General features: G+C 47.1%; 1 protein-coding gene across 3 annotated transcripts in view; it reads left to right on the forward strand.

The window, feature by feature from the left end:
- EVL (Enah/Vasp-like) overlaps positions 1–15,653 on the forward strand; it is a 145,450-nt gene that overhangs the window by 32,091 nt on the left and 97,706 nt on the right. The window contains exon 1 of one of the 3 annotated variants that reach the window (XM_032405921.1): positions 3,028–3,286. The exons of 1 other annotated variant lie outside the window; for it this stretch is intronic. In XM_032405921.1, the coding sequence (XP_032261812.1) occupies positions 3,264–3,286 (23 nt within the window). In that variant the 5' untranslated portion in view covers positions 3,028–3,263. Of the gene's footprint in view, positions 1–3,027; positions 3,287–15,653 lie in introns of those variants that run through there. One more of the 3 variants, XM_032405917.1, reaches the window with a different exon arrangement.

A 15,653-nucleotide genomic window follows, 5' to 3' on the forward strand; every position in this document is an offset into this window, starting at 1 on the left:
CTATTTCCTTGTTAGTAAATTGAGGAATCTCATAAAATTTTGTCTACCATACATTTGGCTCTGGGATTTGGAGATTTTTCACCAACTCTGGGTTTCAACAAGCTACAACCTAGCTTGTACTAGGACCTTATGAATTGCCCTGAAAGGTATAATCAGCATTCCAAGAAGATATTCTTGCATTACTGATGGAAAACAGGCATGAAGTCCAGAGGTCTCCATCCCCCGGGCCTCTGCTACACTGGACCTGCCTCGTGGCCAGGCTAAAGCACATCTGGCCAGCTCCCACCATGGCAGATGTCTAGGAGTTAAGACCACTGCTACTCCTCCCCATACCTTGCAGACAGTCCCAAGAATATACATTCTGGCCATTAGACCACCCAACACCTCTATCAGTCAAAAGTAATTGTTGAGTGTCTGCTGTTTACTAGCCCCGTCCTTGAGGCTAGGAAGGACTGGTAACAGAATGCCCTAAATCTCCTTTCCCTCAAGAAGCTTGTGTCTGATTTCTTACCAGCTGCCCCTACCCCCGTCCATCTATGACTGTACCCAAGGTAGTTTAATAAATAACACCCTCATTTCATTGTATTTGGTATGGGTGAATTGCTCTTCCTAAGACTTAGATAGTCTCTACTGCTTTTTTAAACTTAGGATTTAGGACAATGATTTTATACATATATCCGTACATGGTATATATATGTATGTACACATACATACATACATACACACACACACACACACACACACACATCGCTTGTCCTGAGAATTCTGGACAGAAATACCTTGACCCCCACCCAAAAAATAAATGAGCTACCAGTGAGCAGACAGAACACTTACTGAGGAGGGTGGTCTCACCATAGAGAAGATCGTCCAGCTATCAGCACTGTCAGGGAGAGGCGGCCTTGTGAGGCACTGACAATGATGGAGAACATTCCGCAACCTGATGCACTCGACAAGGAGCTCTCACAGCTCCAAGGGTGCAGTCCTGTGGGGTCCCAGCAGCCGTCCTGTGAGAGAGGCATGGGCAGCATCTGCATTCCTCCAGCTGTGCATGCGGGGAGCAGGACGTGGACAGCTCAAGTTGCGTGCCAGTGATCACAGAGTCAGGAAGTGGCAGATCTGGGACATAAACTCGGTTATTTAATGACTCCGAATCTCTTGTGTTTTCTGTTATATCATGATTCTGCCAAGAAGCTGCTGTCGCTGGAGGGTCCCAGGCAGAGACTTGTCAGGAATATTGGGCAAGGCATTCTGGATCAGCTCAGTTGATGATTGCTGTGTGGTTTGAGGGATCTCAGGATTCCCCCCAAATCGTGCTCACTGATCAGTCTGCCGTTACCGCTTCATTTCTTTGAGTCAGGCTCTGGACTCTGGCTGCTCTTCAAGGTAGAGAGAACGTGGGAAGGGGGCATAGTCATCCCAGAGCACCTTCGTGTGTGGATACTTGTACTCCCATCACTCTCCTCTCTGATGGAAGGCAGAGGTGAAAGGAGGTTCCTGCCGCAGACCTTTATTGAATGGCTCCTCTTTGTCCAGCTCTGTGCCAGGCTCTGGGAATGCACGTCACTGCCCGACGGGCCTCAGGGATGTGTGGGGCAGGTGGAGTGCTGTGCGGTGGGTTAGTGGCAGTAGAGAGAGCAGCTGACTGTCCTGGGGGTGGTGCAGGCTCCTGGGGGCAGGAGCATGCGTGAGAGGGTCACACAGGGAACAAGGAATAATCTGGGCCAGTTGCCTCATGGACCAAAGGAAGGAGGTCGTGGCATATTTTGGGAACTGGGAATGTCTGCCTGAATTTGGGGGTTTGTGAAGAGTTTTAATGGAAGAGTTGGAGAAATAAGACTTTCTTTGCGGGGCTGAGGCATTTTTGCATAATCCCATGGGTCCCGAGGAACTAATGCAGGGTTGGAAGGGGCGGGGGCATCAGAATCAGATTTAAGAGAAGGGCAGAATGAGGAAGACCAGTGCTAAGGCGCAAGGCTCTGTGAGAAGTGCTGAGGGCATGGGATGGGAGGGGCTGGACTCAAATCTTCTGGAGGCAGGAATGAGAATTAGTGACGGATTGTATTTGTGTTGTGAGGGAGAGAAAGTCAAGAGTGACTCACAGGTTTTTATTTGAGATCTGTCTTCCTTATTTTATAAAGATTTGCACTCTAAATGCTGAACATCTCCTTAATGGCAAGTTTCAGAATACAGCCGAATCTTGCCAGCTTGGGCTTTCCAAACTGGTAAACATTTCTCTCGGTTTTTTTTTTTTTTTTTTGGCTAACATCTTTTCCTTTTTCTTAACTTCTGAAATTATTTTTTTTAATTCTTTTTTTTTTTTTAAGATATTTATTTATTGAGAGAGAGAATGACAGAGAGAGAGCATGAGAGGGTGGAGGGTCAGAGGGAGAAGCAGACTCCCTGCTGAGCAGGGAGCCCCATGCGGGACTCGATCCCGGGACTCCAGGATCATGACCCGAGCCGAAGGCAGTCGCCTAACCAACTGAGCCACCCAGGCGCCCACTTCTGAAATTATTATGGTAATTTTTGTACCTCAAGGAATTGGTAAGAGTCTGGTATATATTAGGCACTCAATAAATGAATAATTAAGTCAATGAGATCATTCATCACGGTTGACCTACAAGGTCATGCTGTTCATGGTGAAGTGATGAGCAGAGAATGTGACTTCTGTGATTCTGAAGCAGTTTATGCATTTGTGCTGAACAAATGTTTGGCAGTGGAACTCTGAAGAATTTTCAGTAAAATGCAGCCTGGTATCGCTCTATACTGTTCACTGACCAGCTGGCCATACCTGATGGTGACAGCAGCGGCCGATGAGGTGACTGGGCAGGTCGCCATGGAGCCGGTGACATTCCTTTAGGCCTTTGCCTCCCACTTGCCAACCTGCAAATTTCTAGTGGGGGGGAGGCTGGGACATATATGTGATTCATCCAGGATCCCAGGCGTGCCCAGGGTTCGACTTATTTCTTTGGGCTAATCCAGCTCCCAGCCTGGAGCCTAAGCATACACTGCATTAATCAGACTTGCTGGAACGGTCACATGGTCTCTGGCTGCCTCCCCTGTTAGCTGCCGCTTGTCAGCAGCTGGTGGAGCTGGAGGCTGCAGGCCCCCGTCTGCAGAAAGCCTTTTACTTCAGAATATTGGGGGGGTGTGGAAACCCCGCCTCTTTTTTCTGCACTTTGCACCATCTGACTGACTAAATGGTTGTCCTCCGAACCAAAAAGGCTACCCGACAATCGAAGGAAATTGTCTCTGACTAGGTCATGTTTGCATTTGAAGAATTCAGGTACGTTCTGGGCTTCCTACATGAGTCTGCCGCTGGGTTTTTGTTCTCCCTAGGTTTTTGCTGTGTAATGACAGCTTAGGCTCTGGCTGGTTCTCACCCAAAAAGAAAGGGTTCTTTTCTGCATTTGGTGGGGTTGATCCCGGTTGTGGGGGTGGGAGGCAGAGAGGTGGTGCAGGTGGAGGGTGTTTACTGCATGCACAAGTGCAGCGTGGATAATTGGTTTGATCGTGTGTAAATTTGCTGAGGACCCCACCTTGTGCCTCACTCGAGCTGCTGTGGATGATGTAGAGTTATGAATGCAGAATAGCAACTGTTTATGCAGAATGAGTCTCTTGCTATCTTTTGTTTTTCTTCCTTTGTCAAACTCATGGAGTCTACTGCTCTTTTAAAAAATGCTAATCATAGCAATGAAGGTGAAAAATTCTGCAAGTCTGCCCGCTTAGTTGAGATTTGATTTTGGCTCTGATTTTTCCCTCATTGTTAATAGTAATCTCATGCCTGGGCAGTTTTCTGGGAAGTGCCCTGATGGTGTTTTGTTAGCAGGGTCCTTCTCTGCTTTTGTAAGCTCTTCAGCTGCTGTAATTATCAATGCTCCAAATTAGTCTTTTGTGAATCTTATTCCTTCTCTCTCCTCCATCTCCTCTCCGCGGATCTGTCTCTGGGTATGAATGTGGGAAGGGATGTTCCAACAGAGATAGTTTCTAAGAAATGAAAATAAAGGAGGCGGAATGGGAGGGTGATCTGATCGTTCGTGTGCATATTTCCACCTTTTGGAACATATGGAAGAGAGTGTGTATGTGTGTGTCTGCTCCTAACCTCCGGCAGCCTCTCATTTCTCAAATGGAATTTCGGTATATTTTAGAACAGAGTGTAAATACCATATCGATGAGCAAGGGGGTGGTTGTGTGGGGACCTCAGCTCTGTCTCTGCGGGTCTTTTTTGTTCCCTCTGAAGGACGTTGCTGCATAAGACGTTAAAATGATGATAGAATAACCACCTTTCATTATTTGTAAGAGGAAATTAGAGACCTTTTTATCAAAATCAAGGGAGTGGATAAGAAGATCCCCAGATTTGCACGTAGAAAAGCAGGGCTATAAGGGTTGTCCCCCACCCTTTCTGTAAACTTGAAGCTCTGGATATAGGAAGTTATCCTTTGTTTCAGAGAGTGTCTCTGTATGATTTCTAATGGTCTGGGCTTGTGAAAAGGACATTCTTTCCCTGTGGCAGCATGCTCTGGTGACATGGGCCTGTGCCCTTACACGGTGACCAGAACTTACTGTTTTATTGTGGCTCCACTAGATAACTAACAAGAATTTGTTTTTTGCCTGACATGTTACAGTAGATATAGGTCCATAGAGAGTGAATTGGGAGTCCTGGGTTCTAATCCCAGTTTGAAAATTAGCTTTTCTGATCCTTCTGAGAGGTACAGAGGAGTTTTGGGGATTGTAGAAAGTAATACAGTTGTGAGGTTCATATCTTATTGTTAGTATTGATTCTAGATGGAGTAAGCCTTAGCTAACTGCCTTGAGCAGAGCTTGGAGCTATTCACCTCCTTTCCTGGTTAGGGAAGAGGGATATGTATCAACAAGCCTGTTCCCACTTTGCTGAGCTCCTAGCCCACAAACTGGGTCTGATGAGTTGGAAGGGGGTCAGGTTGAAGGCCGCTGTACTCCTGAACTGAGAAAGTGGGGCCATCTGTGGGAAGTCGACCAGAAAGGGGAGGTCTGTTACCTGTGCTTCGAGCTTTACCTCAGCTGGCCCTGAAGAACTTTGCTGGGTATGATTGCATTTTGTGACTGCTGCAGGTCCAGACCATTAAATGGCTTTCTTCTTTAGTCACGGGCTTTGGGGGGGGGGGGGGGCAAGTGAACATGGTGGGGCGACGGGCACTACAGAGGAGCTCAGCTCTTTAGCTTAGGTCAGGGTGGTGCTCAGGGTCTGTCCTTCAGTAGATCACCTGGAGGGCCCGTGAAAACCCGCATTGCTGGGCCCCCCTCCAAGGGGCTCAGGTCCAGCAGTAGGTCTGGGGTGGGCTTGAGGATCTGCATTTCTAGCAAGTTCCCAGGTGATTCTGATGCTGCAGGTCTGGTGACCAGACTTTCAGAACCATCGGCTTGGGGAGCGCAGACAGACTGTCATTACTGAGATGGGAAGTCTGAGGCAAAGGCAGGGAGGTACAGGAAAGCAATCCAGAGCCGGAAGCTGCAGTTCAAGTTCAGGCAAGTGGACCAGAAGCGGGCATGCTCATGGGAGGTTAAGCTATGACCGTGATAGTCCCCACAGCCCCCTCCTCTTGGGGAGGGGTGAGAGTTGGGGAATTGGTTTATAACCCAGGTTCTGCCATGTACGGCCTGTGTGGACTTGGCAAGGTTTCTTCATCTTTTTTTAGTCTCAGTTTTCTGTATGAATTTTCTATAGGAAAGTCTATAATGCTGTTAGAATTAAATGAGATGACATGAACTTACTTTATACATTATATCTTTCTTTCTACGTGAGTATAATGGAGGAGAGGACCTGGGGGCAACTCTGTCAGCTTATGCACACGTGTTTACTGGCCTCATGCACGCACATGCTCCTCCATGCACACACCCCAACCCCGAGAGCACACGGGCCACATTCATTCGGATGAACACACGTACACACCACTATTCTGTGTTGGACTATGAGTTCCTTGAGAGCTTTCGAGTCTCCCGTGTTTTTAACTTTGTCTCCTTTGTGCCTAAAACTGCTTGGCGCACAGTAAGGCCTTAATAAATAAGCAGTTGACACAGTTCGTTTTCAGAGGATTTAATAAGGAAGGAGAAACAAGCAAGTGATCTGGCTAGCTCGGGGCAGGCCTGATGTTGGTGCCATGGTGCCCGTTGAGTGTGCTAGTTCAGAAGAGCATGTCGAAAAGCTGCCAGCTGACCTCCTCAGCACGCGCCAGGTGCTGTAGTGCCGGAGAACTCCGATCACATTTCATAAGGAATCGCTGCAGGCGATCTCACTCTAGAACGTGCTGACGATCGTAATGATTTGCTGGGGCCAAACCCACACAATTGCAGAATCCTGAGAGCTTGAGTGGTTGGGCCAGCATTTTCCAGATGGTGAGGGTCTTTTTTTGCCTGCCATTGACTTCAAGACTGTATTATTCTAACACCAGGCAAGCTGTTCTAGCTGGCTTTTGTGGTAGACACACTTCACCTATGTTTTTACCTTTTTAAAAAAAACTTCTTACATGAGAAGCTTCCTGAATTCATAGTTTAGTAAACATTTACCAGTTCCTACACACCGCAGAGACTGCTTTCTGAGCACCCCTAGAGACAGCTTTGTGGAACACTCTATAGTTTTCCTTCCCCTTCTAGACCCAGGATGCAGGCTACATTCCCTGCCATCCCCAGAAGAAACAGCTTTCGGTGTGATTTTTGGCTCTATAATCTCACAAGGGAGAATGGAACCCAAATCAGAAACCACTGTTTTTCAGAATTCCTGATACTTATTCTGATTTATTTCTGGAAGGAATGTGGTATACCAACTCTGAGATGTAAAATCCCCAGTTGGAACGTGTCAATCACCTGAAAACGGGAAGTCACTACTTGAGTCTATTTTATGGAAGCGTTGAGGTTCAAACTCCAGCCAGCTCTTTATTTATTCAGATTCATATCTAGTCTTGGGAAGTGTTTTAACTTTTCTTGCTCTTTCACTGTATTATGGAAATGAATCAAAATGAGTGGTATCGGGGAAGACCTGAAGTTCTGGAGCCAGGACAGCCCACCCAGTGTGGAGCCCAAGCCGGCCTTCACCCCTCTCATTTCCCCGGCCCTGCAGTCCGCCAGACAGGTGTTTAGGTTCAGTGACTGTCACACTGCGGCAAGCACGTAAGCCTCATCATCAACAGGATCTGGGGACTGGGCTGGCCAGGGATGGGGAAGGCGCAGGACTGGATTGGTGAGTGCCTCTCTGTCCCACACACCGTTAGTTGCTTCGCCCATGGTAACTCTAAGCCACATAACGTCAATGAAAGCAGAAGCTCAGGGATATGGACAACCCCAAAACATATACCTCCCACCCCGACATTTCCCCGCACTGGTCCCATGTCTTCCCTGCTTGGTTGGTGTTGCTATCTGGAAGTCTACCAGGCATCTCAAACTCAACACATCTAACACTATTCTCGTGTTTTTTCCTAAGCCATACCTTCCTTAGTTGTCCACAGCCCGGCCTTCCTTCTGGCTGCTCAATCATCCCTGACTCCTCTTACTCTCCATGTCTGAGCCGTCAGGGGGAGCTCTGTCAGCTCTACCTCAAAGTATGCCCAGAGTCCCACCACTTCTCAGCGTCTCCAGTGCCACCAACCTGGTCCATGCTGTCACCATCTCACACGCAACTCACCGCCGTGGCCTTGTAACTGGCCTCCCAGCTTCCTGTCTGCCTTGTCCTCCTGCTCCCGGTTCTTCACTTGTTATTCTTTTTAAAATGTCAAATCAAGTTGTGTCAGTCCTGTGCTCAGAACCTTCCAGTGGCTTCCCGCCTGCCTGTGCACGCCCCAGCTCTTGGGGTAACTTGCAGGGTCTGCTCAGCCTGGCCCTGTCGCCACCATATTCCATCTCTGACAGTGTCCCGTGTCCTTCACGCCCCCTGCCACACTGGCCTTGTACTGTTCTTGAGCACGCCAGGCGTCCCCTCCTCTGGCCTCTGCCTCTGGATGCCACATGGTTTGCTTCCTCATTTCCTGGGATCTTTGCTCAGCTATGGCCACGACTTCTGTTTTTAACATACCCCTCACCACAACGGGCACTCCCTTTCCCCCTCACTCTGCTTTATTTTTTCACCAGATCATATACCACCATCTACGTGCTACAGATTTTAATTTTGTAATTGTTTATTATTTGTTTTAGCAGACTGTAAGTGCTACAAGGTAGGGTTTTAAAAATCTATTTCTGAGGGGTACCTGGGTGGTTCAGTTGGTTAAGTGTCTGCCTTCGGCTCAGGTCATGAGCCCAGGGTCCTGGGATCGAGCTCTGCATCAAGCTCCCTGCTTAGCAGAGGTCTGCTTCTCCCTCTCCTTCTGTGCCCTCTCTCTCTCCCTCTCTTTCTCAAAAAATAAAGTCTTTAAAAAAAATAAAACTAAAAATCTATTTCTCTTCACTGCTGTATCCATAGTGCCTTGTACATGGCGGGTATCTAATAAATACTCGCTAAATGAATGAAAGAAATGAAGACAGACACTCAGAGAGGTTGGGTAATTTGCCTGAAGTGACCCAGCAAGGAGGTCTAATCAGTTTCAATTCAGTTCATCTTCCCAGACACTCTGTGCCTGGAATGCCACCCTGTGAACTGACCTTCTGTCTTCCAGCTGGCACACCTTCCTGAGTCTCTCCAGTGGGTCCGGAGCTGGTGTCGTGCCTGGCTCTTGGCACCCCTCCATGTCTGTGGGAAAGTGGAGAACAGAAGAGTGGAAGATCCCCCCACCTAGGGTGGAATAGATTGACCCTCCGCTCCTCCACCCCGTCTCTCTGGGGTACTTCCTACAGGGTAATTGTGCAGCAGTGTTTCTTTCACACCGTTCTGCCCTCCTACAGTCTGAGCTCTTGGAAGTCAGAGAGCATAGCTCAGTCATCTTCTATCACTACCAACTGTTACGAGTGATTGGTAAATGTCCACAAGATTGATATTGCAGGTATTACAATAATTTGAATTATATAAGTCACAGTCCCTGAGAGGAGCTTATGATCACACTGTCTTTGGTCTCCCAGGGTCTATTAGAAAGCACAGCTGTGGGGCGCCTGGGTGGCTCAGTCGTTAAGCGTCTGCCTTCGGCTCAGGTCATGATCCCAGGGTCCTGGGATCGAGCCCCGCATCGGGCTCCCTGCTCAGCAGGAAGCCTGCTTCTCCCTCTCCCACTCCCCCTGCTTGTGTTCCGTTTCTTGCTGTGTCTCTCTCTGTCAGATAAATAAATAAAATCTAAAAAAAAAAAAGAAAGCACAGCTGTGTGGGTTTTTAATAGGTGACAGCAGGAGCCCCTGGTTGGAGGAAGTGGCAGAGGAGGGAAAGAAAAGCAGAGCAGGAGAGCGGAAGGAGAGACGGATTGCATTGACTGACAGCTTTGCCTAGCGCTTGACTAGCCACAAGCAAAATGTTATTTTGGGAAACAATTTAGCTGTTAGGATGGCATTTAAAAATATCAATCTATCCTCTGTTATTAAATAAGTGTTAAAATTATTGTTGAGTTTTGCTCAAAGAGAGGCAATGTCATGGATCTGGAGTCCAAAGGCTTGGGTTCAGTTTATATAATGTAAACGTAAAAAGCTGTGACCTTGGGCAAGTCACTTTATTTCTCTAGGCCTTAGTTACTTCACTTGTAGGAAAGGGGCCACTTTGAGGGTAATATATAGGAAAGAAGTGTATAAATGACAAAATTTTGCTATAATGTTTGTATTTTATATTTTGGAATTAATGGAAGCTTGATTAGTTAATATTTAACTGGTTCAGATGTTACTTTTTAAAACAGTCCTGATTTCCATTCCCCATTTTTCATTGCTTAGCATTGTCATAATCTCTTATGTTTAACACAAAAGAACAAAACTTGGGAGGAAAGACTTTAACTGGACTCATTCAGAGGAAGGAATCCCGGAATACGATGCCAACCTGGATCCGTGGGAGTCTTGCTGGCTACTTAGGATACTTGCAAAAGCATCTCCCAACTGTGTAGGTTCAGAACACTCTGTATATGTCTTTTGGAAGGAGGGCAGGCCTTTTTGCAATCAGGATGACCATTTACTGAAAAAACACTTCCTAAACATTTACTAAATATAAGCCATAGTAGAAACTGCAAATATGCAGACATTTACCGTCCTGAAAAGGTGCTGAACCAACACCAGAAGTATGGAGTGGGGTAGCCAAAGACAAATGAACATTGAAAAGTAAGATAAATTTCTTAGGGACACTGATAAGGTGCATGGGAAAGAGGAGGATGTGGTTTTGCTGTATGGAGAGTTAAGGGGGACTTTTAGGAGGACGTATCTCTTGAGTGAGTTCTGGAGAAGTGTGGGGTCTGGGTGGATGAAAATAAGGGAGGGGAGGAGCCGAGGTGTGGGAGTGGGCTACGGTGTGTGCTCCCAGCCACACTTGGGCTGAGAAGAGATTTTTCTCCTTCTCAGAGGAACCAGGTCTGTTTTATCTTCCTCACGATTGGTGGTTTCTCTGCCCTGAAGTTCACTGCTTTGTAGAGGTAAACCCTTTTCACCTTCAGGGTGCACGTGACATTCATGGGAAGTGGAGCTGGCACCTTTGCCTCTCCTGTAGTCTTGCTACCTTGAGCGAGTTACTTAGGCTCTTTGTGCTCTGGTCTGCCTGTCTGTAAAGTGGGGGTATTGCCTACCTACCAGAGTTATGGTGCTGATTAAAGGACATTTCTTACATGAAGCATCTAGCAAGGTGCCTTAGTAGATACTCAGTAAATTAATTCCTTTAATTTCCCTTAAGTAGCCAAGCATTTAGTTAGACCCTCATCCTGGGCTAGAAATTGCACAGGAGCCAGGAAAGAGGCCTGCCACACCAAGAATGGAGCACCTCCCAGAGGTGCACAGACGCAGAGTGCCAGAAATCAGGCCTTGGAAGATAACCCTGTTGGTTGAAATGTTTATGCCACAGCAAACCAACCATGATGTGACTAATCAGCTGCACGCCCGGACCCTGGCTTGGTCCGCTTGCAGATTGACTGGTCTGAGAGATTAAGTTCCTTGCAGTTGACACATGAGAGTCTGGTGCTTTCTGTCTAATGAGCATAGTAGAGCCAGAACCCACCCCAGGTGTGGACATTCCCCCAGTGCCTACGTACTCTGGCCACAGCTGAGAATTCACTGTTCTGCGTTCCTCTGTGTTGTATCTCTTTCTTTCCAGAGTCTGCTGTTGGAAATAAATGTCTGTTGAATGAATGTGGGCTGTATTGGACAGGTACGACAACGTGTGAGGTCTCTTCCATTGGGGGGTGGGTGCAGAGTGAATTACAAACACCTTTCCAACAAGAAGGAGCTGTTGCACATGTGACAGGATACGTTGGGCTTCTGTTCTGTTGAACGTGGGGAGAAGCTACTGAAGATCCTCAAGTCAAGGATTCTGTGTGAGGGTTCTCAACTGGGAGGGCCCATCAAGATCTAAACACAGGGGCCCAGGCTGCACCTCAGCCCTACTGAGTCCAGATACCCAGACGTAGGACCTAGGTGCGTGCATTGTGTTGGGCCCTGCCAGTAATGCTGATGCACCCTCCCCGTCAGAGTTCGCAGAAGGCGGTTGAGCTTGGGAGTCTGGAAACCCTCAGGCCTAGTGATACCATGTTACATTGGATAAGTCACTTACCTTCGCTGGGATTTAGTTTGTCCCCCCAGAAAATAGAAATCATATTTTTTTACAGAGATGGGGTTCAGAGAGAATAAGACAATGGCCATATGGAAGCTTTGGAAAGTTGAGAGCCCCGGACCCAGAGATGTACTATTACGTGTGCGTTAGAACTCACAAATCCAGGAGTGTTCAGTGTGTGGCTGGTACAGACTACGGCCTCCGGTCTGAACTGAACTCCTGCTGGTTCATGGTCTTTCTTGGGTTCAGTAACTGCACGACTAGTCGTTTGACTGTGAGGAGTTCACTTTGTACTTGTTTATAAGCGAGAGGAATGTTTTCACTCCAGTCAGCCAGTTCAGAGCCTGCGGAATGCCAGCGTTGATCTGGCTGTGCGTTCTTCGCCACCGGCCTCCCTCCATCTTCATCAGCACAAGTGCTGGAAGAGAAAAAAGACAGCCTGCGTTTCCTTGGGGAGCCGTGGAGAAAACAGGAAACCTTGGAGCTCCTCCATCGTCGAAGATCACGTCTTGGCCAGTGGTGTGCAGCCTGCACCCCAGGGGAGCCAGGAAGGAACCGGGAGCAGGAAGCCGGGCATCACCTCCAGGCCTCCCTCCTGAGTGTTCCCAAGTTGTGCTCGGGTCTCTGTCTTGACTGGATGCAGTAGTTCAGAAGCTGTGTACAAGTCAAGATAAAGCCTTCAGGGAGATGGGGAGATGGGTAAAACTGTGTGGTTAGGGTACTTTATGATGATCAGGACATCCAACAGACTCTGATTTAAAGAAGTCTTTGTACTCAGTGATGAAATTCCTTTTCCTGGAGAGAGGATGCTTCCATGGTCAGAAACTTGGAGCACTTCCCAAGCCGTAGAGTGGAGACCTCGTGCTTTTATTATTCTCCAACTTGTTAAAGTGAGGGAAGTAGAGATTCCCAAGGTAGAGGAAGGTAGACACATTTTGCTACAGGTGAGAACCTTGTTTTCCTGGTGTTGGTTGGAACATTCATGATAATCAGATCCCTGGTGTGAACCAAGTGGGAATCAGCTCCTCCCTGTCCTGACTGAAGACTTGAGTACAGCTTGCTTCAAGAAAGATGGGGACCGAGGAGAACATATCCTACTTTGGGGACCAGGTTATACTATAACTCTGTCCATTGCCAGTCCAGCTCCTTTTCTCCTGCACATGGAGCCCTCCGTGGCCTGATTGCATGCTCTCTTAAAGCTCAGCTCCCAGGAACCTTCCTGCTGCCCCAGGGAACCTGGCTTGGATACGGATCTGCACATACCACCTTACTTCCTCATCTCGAAGCCTTTGTCGTCTGCCCGTGAAGTCCTTTGAAACCCAGCTCTGTGCGCACTTTCTTTCCTGACCTCTTTATCCACATGAATTTCTCTGTTCTTTCTAAACTCCCATACAGCATTCGAGGTCCATCACGTGTAATCTGATATTTAATCTTTCTCAGTCTTATTTTCTCGACTAGAGTGAAGGTTACTTGAAGGGAGAAAGAATATTTGATCCATCTGCATCCCATCTGTCCCACTTGAGGAGGGCTGGGTGCATCATGCTTTCTCCACACCTTTTATTACTTTTCTCTTTAACCTCCGGCCATATGTCAGTCATTGTTACAGGCCCTGGAAGGGGAAATGGCAGTAAAGAGGACCGTTGCTGCATTCTTGATGTCTGTTCACTTTGCGGCATGGAGACCTGATTAGGATTCCAAAAGAGCTACTGAGTCGAGTGAGCAGGCCCTGCTTTTGAATGAGCAGAATTGGTCCAGGCAGTAGATCGACAGGAAGGCCTAAAAGCGCTAGGTGGTAGACTTTCAAAACTGTAGGGATTTACAAAAGTCTATGAGCTAATAAAAATGCATGTGAAACTTAAAATGCCCTTACGTATTTAAATGAAATGTTTCTGACTCGTCCTGATTCCAGTACAAACAAGACCACACGTGTGTTTTTCAGGCCCTTCTGTTGTCGCCCCTCATTTTCCCAGCAGGCCTGCGGGCTGGGGGTTACCATTATCAGCTCCCCTCGGAAGCACCCCGGTAGATTCCGAGAGGCTGGAGTGCTTTCCCAACGTGCTTAGGTGGCAGAGCTGGAAATCGGATCCAAAGCTTCAAACTAAAGAGCCAGTGTTTGCTTTGTCATTTCACAGCTGCCTCCAACCCTGACTTCGTAAAACAAGGAAAATCTGTCAGGTACTCTAGTGATACTTGTTTTATATACTGTTTCGTGGAAAAAATGATTATGTCACCTTTATTGAGCCTTAACTATGACCATTGCAACCTGCTCGGCACTTCATATGCATAAACACACGTACCACTGTCCTCATAATCCTGGGACAGAGCTGCTGTTTCACAGATAACAAAAACCAAGGCACACACCAGCTGACTCACAGAAGCAGCATCACCCAGAGCTGGCATCTGAACCCGAGCTCCTCAGCCTCCAGGACCTGTGCTTTTGACAGTCATCTTAGTCATACAGAGGCTTCATGGGGAACAGGAGTTCCGTGGTCAGTTGTTTGAGAAAAACCGTGCCCCAGCTGCCCTGGAAAAGCACAGTGCACAGTCCCACGAAGGCTCTGAGAAGTCCCGTGGGGTGGGAGTTTCACCCCCAGCTTTACACATACGTTTAATGAAGGAACTTCTATTGCCTAACACTTGATTTTTAGTCGACACTCGAAAATTGTGCTACAGCGGAAGGAGATTCAGAGCCTGGAAATTAGAAATGGGAAGGAGAGAGTTTCCAAAGCAAAATCCATAAGTGGAAGAAGTTAAAAGGAGTCTCATGTGAGCATGAATTCAGGCTCCTGCTCTTACTGGCTATTCATTTGTTCTTCTGGGGTCTCATTTGCCCTACCTGTAAAATGGGATCATTGTGAGGAAAAGTGTGATTTTAGATGCAGAAATGCTTTGTGAACAATGAAACTCAAAGTTGTTGTTTTTAATTGTTATTTACCAATTCATTTCTGTCCTAGTACCTTAGCACAGCATCCACCAGCTATTTGCAGGACAGTTAACAATTGTTGGATGAATGAGTGGATTTTGCCTTCTTTGTCTCTGGGTTCTATAACTGGTATGTTACAACTGAACATTTTTTTTTTCTTTCAGTTTTATTGAGATCTAATTGACATGCAATGAAACTTCTTAAAAAATGATACTTTGTTCCTTGAATTTTCCTTCTAAATTGTGTTTTTGCTGGTTTTTATGTTTTTGGAGTTTAATGAGATCATGCAGTTGGAATATCAGGAAACATGTTTCGCTCATTCACTTTCTTGCACCCCAAGTTGGACTGCTAAGGCAGTTTATTTTGTATTTTTCTGACATGTCCCTGGCAGCAAGAAATTTTTTGGACAGTTCCAGAATGGTAAATTTCATTCAACAGTGTGCATGTGTTGGTTTTGTTGTTGTTGTTAGGGTTTTTTTTTTTTAACACTGCTCATTCCCTCAGATGTGCCCATCTGCGTGTGTGTTTTTTAAAGGAATTTCTAATGTGCCACACTCTTGATGTAATTACTCTTGATGTTTCCTCTTTTCAAAGACTGTCAGGAAGAGAAACTTGCTGCAAGTTTGCATACCAGTGCAGTTCCTACTGATGGAGAGAGGGGTGAGGGCCTTCTTTACCTGCTTCAAATAAGTCATTTGTTTTTTAGCCCCTGGCCAAAAGAGACAGATAGGAGTTTGAGATCATTCTAATAGGTAAGATGTTGCACAAAGATCTAGAAATTAAAAAGAAGGGAGACCAATCAGATCATTCCTTAGACCGCTACAGCTGGAACTGTTCCTCCTACAGAGACTGTGTTTTGCCAGCAGCCTGTTTGGAGAGGCGGGGTGGGGTGGAGAGGGGCCAGCATTCCACCCCCAGCAGTCTGACAGGCCTGTGTGGTGTGTGCGGGCCTAGCCCCACCCCCCTCGGCACCGAGTCTCACACCTGGCACACCCCCTGGACTGAGTCTCCTAGCCGTGGCGATTGGTTTGGGGGCAGGTCTGTTATCCGGGAGTCCTCCATAGTACTCGGGCTAGGACTATTAGGAAAGATGCCGTTTTCTGTGTTTCG

Source organism: Phoca vitulina, unplaced genomic scaffold (genome assembly GCF_004348235.1).
Source record: "Phoca vitulina isolate PV1807 unplaced genomic scaffold, GSC_HSeal_1.0 scaffold7, whole genome shotgun sequence".
In the NCBI taxonomy this organism is placed as follows: Eukaryota; Metazoa; Chordata; class Mammalia; order Carnivora; family Phocidae; genus Phoca; species Phoca vitulina.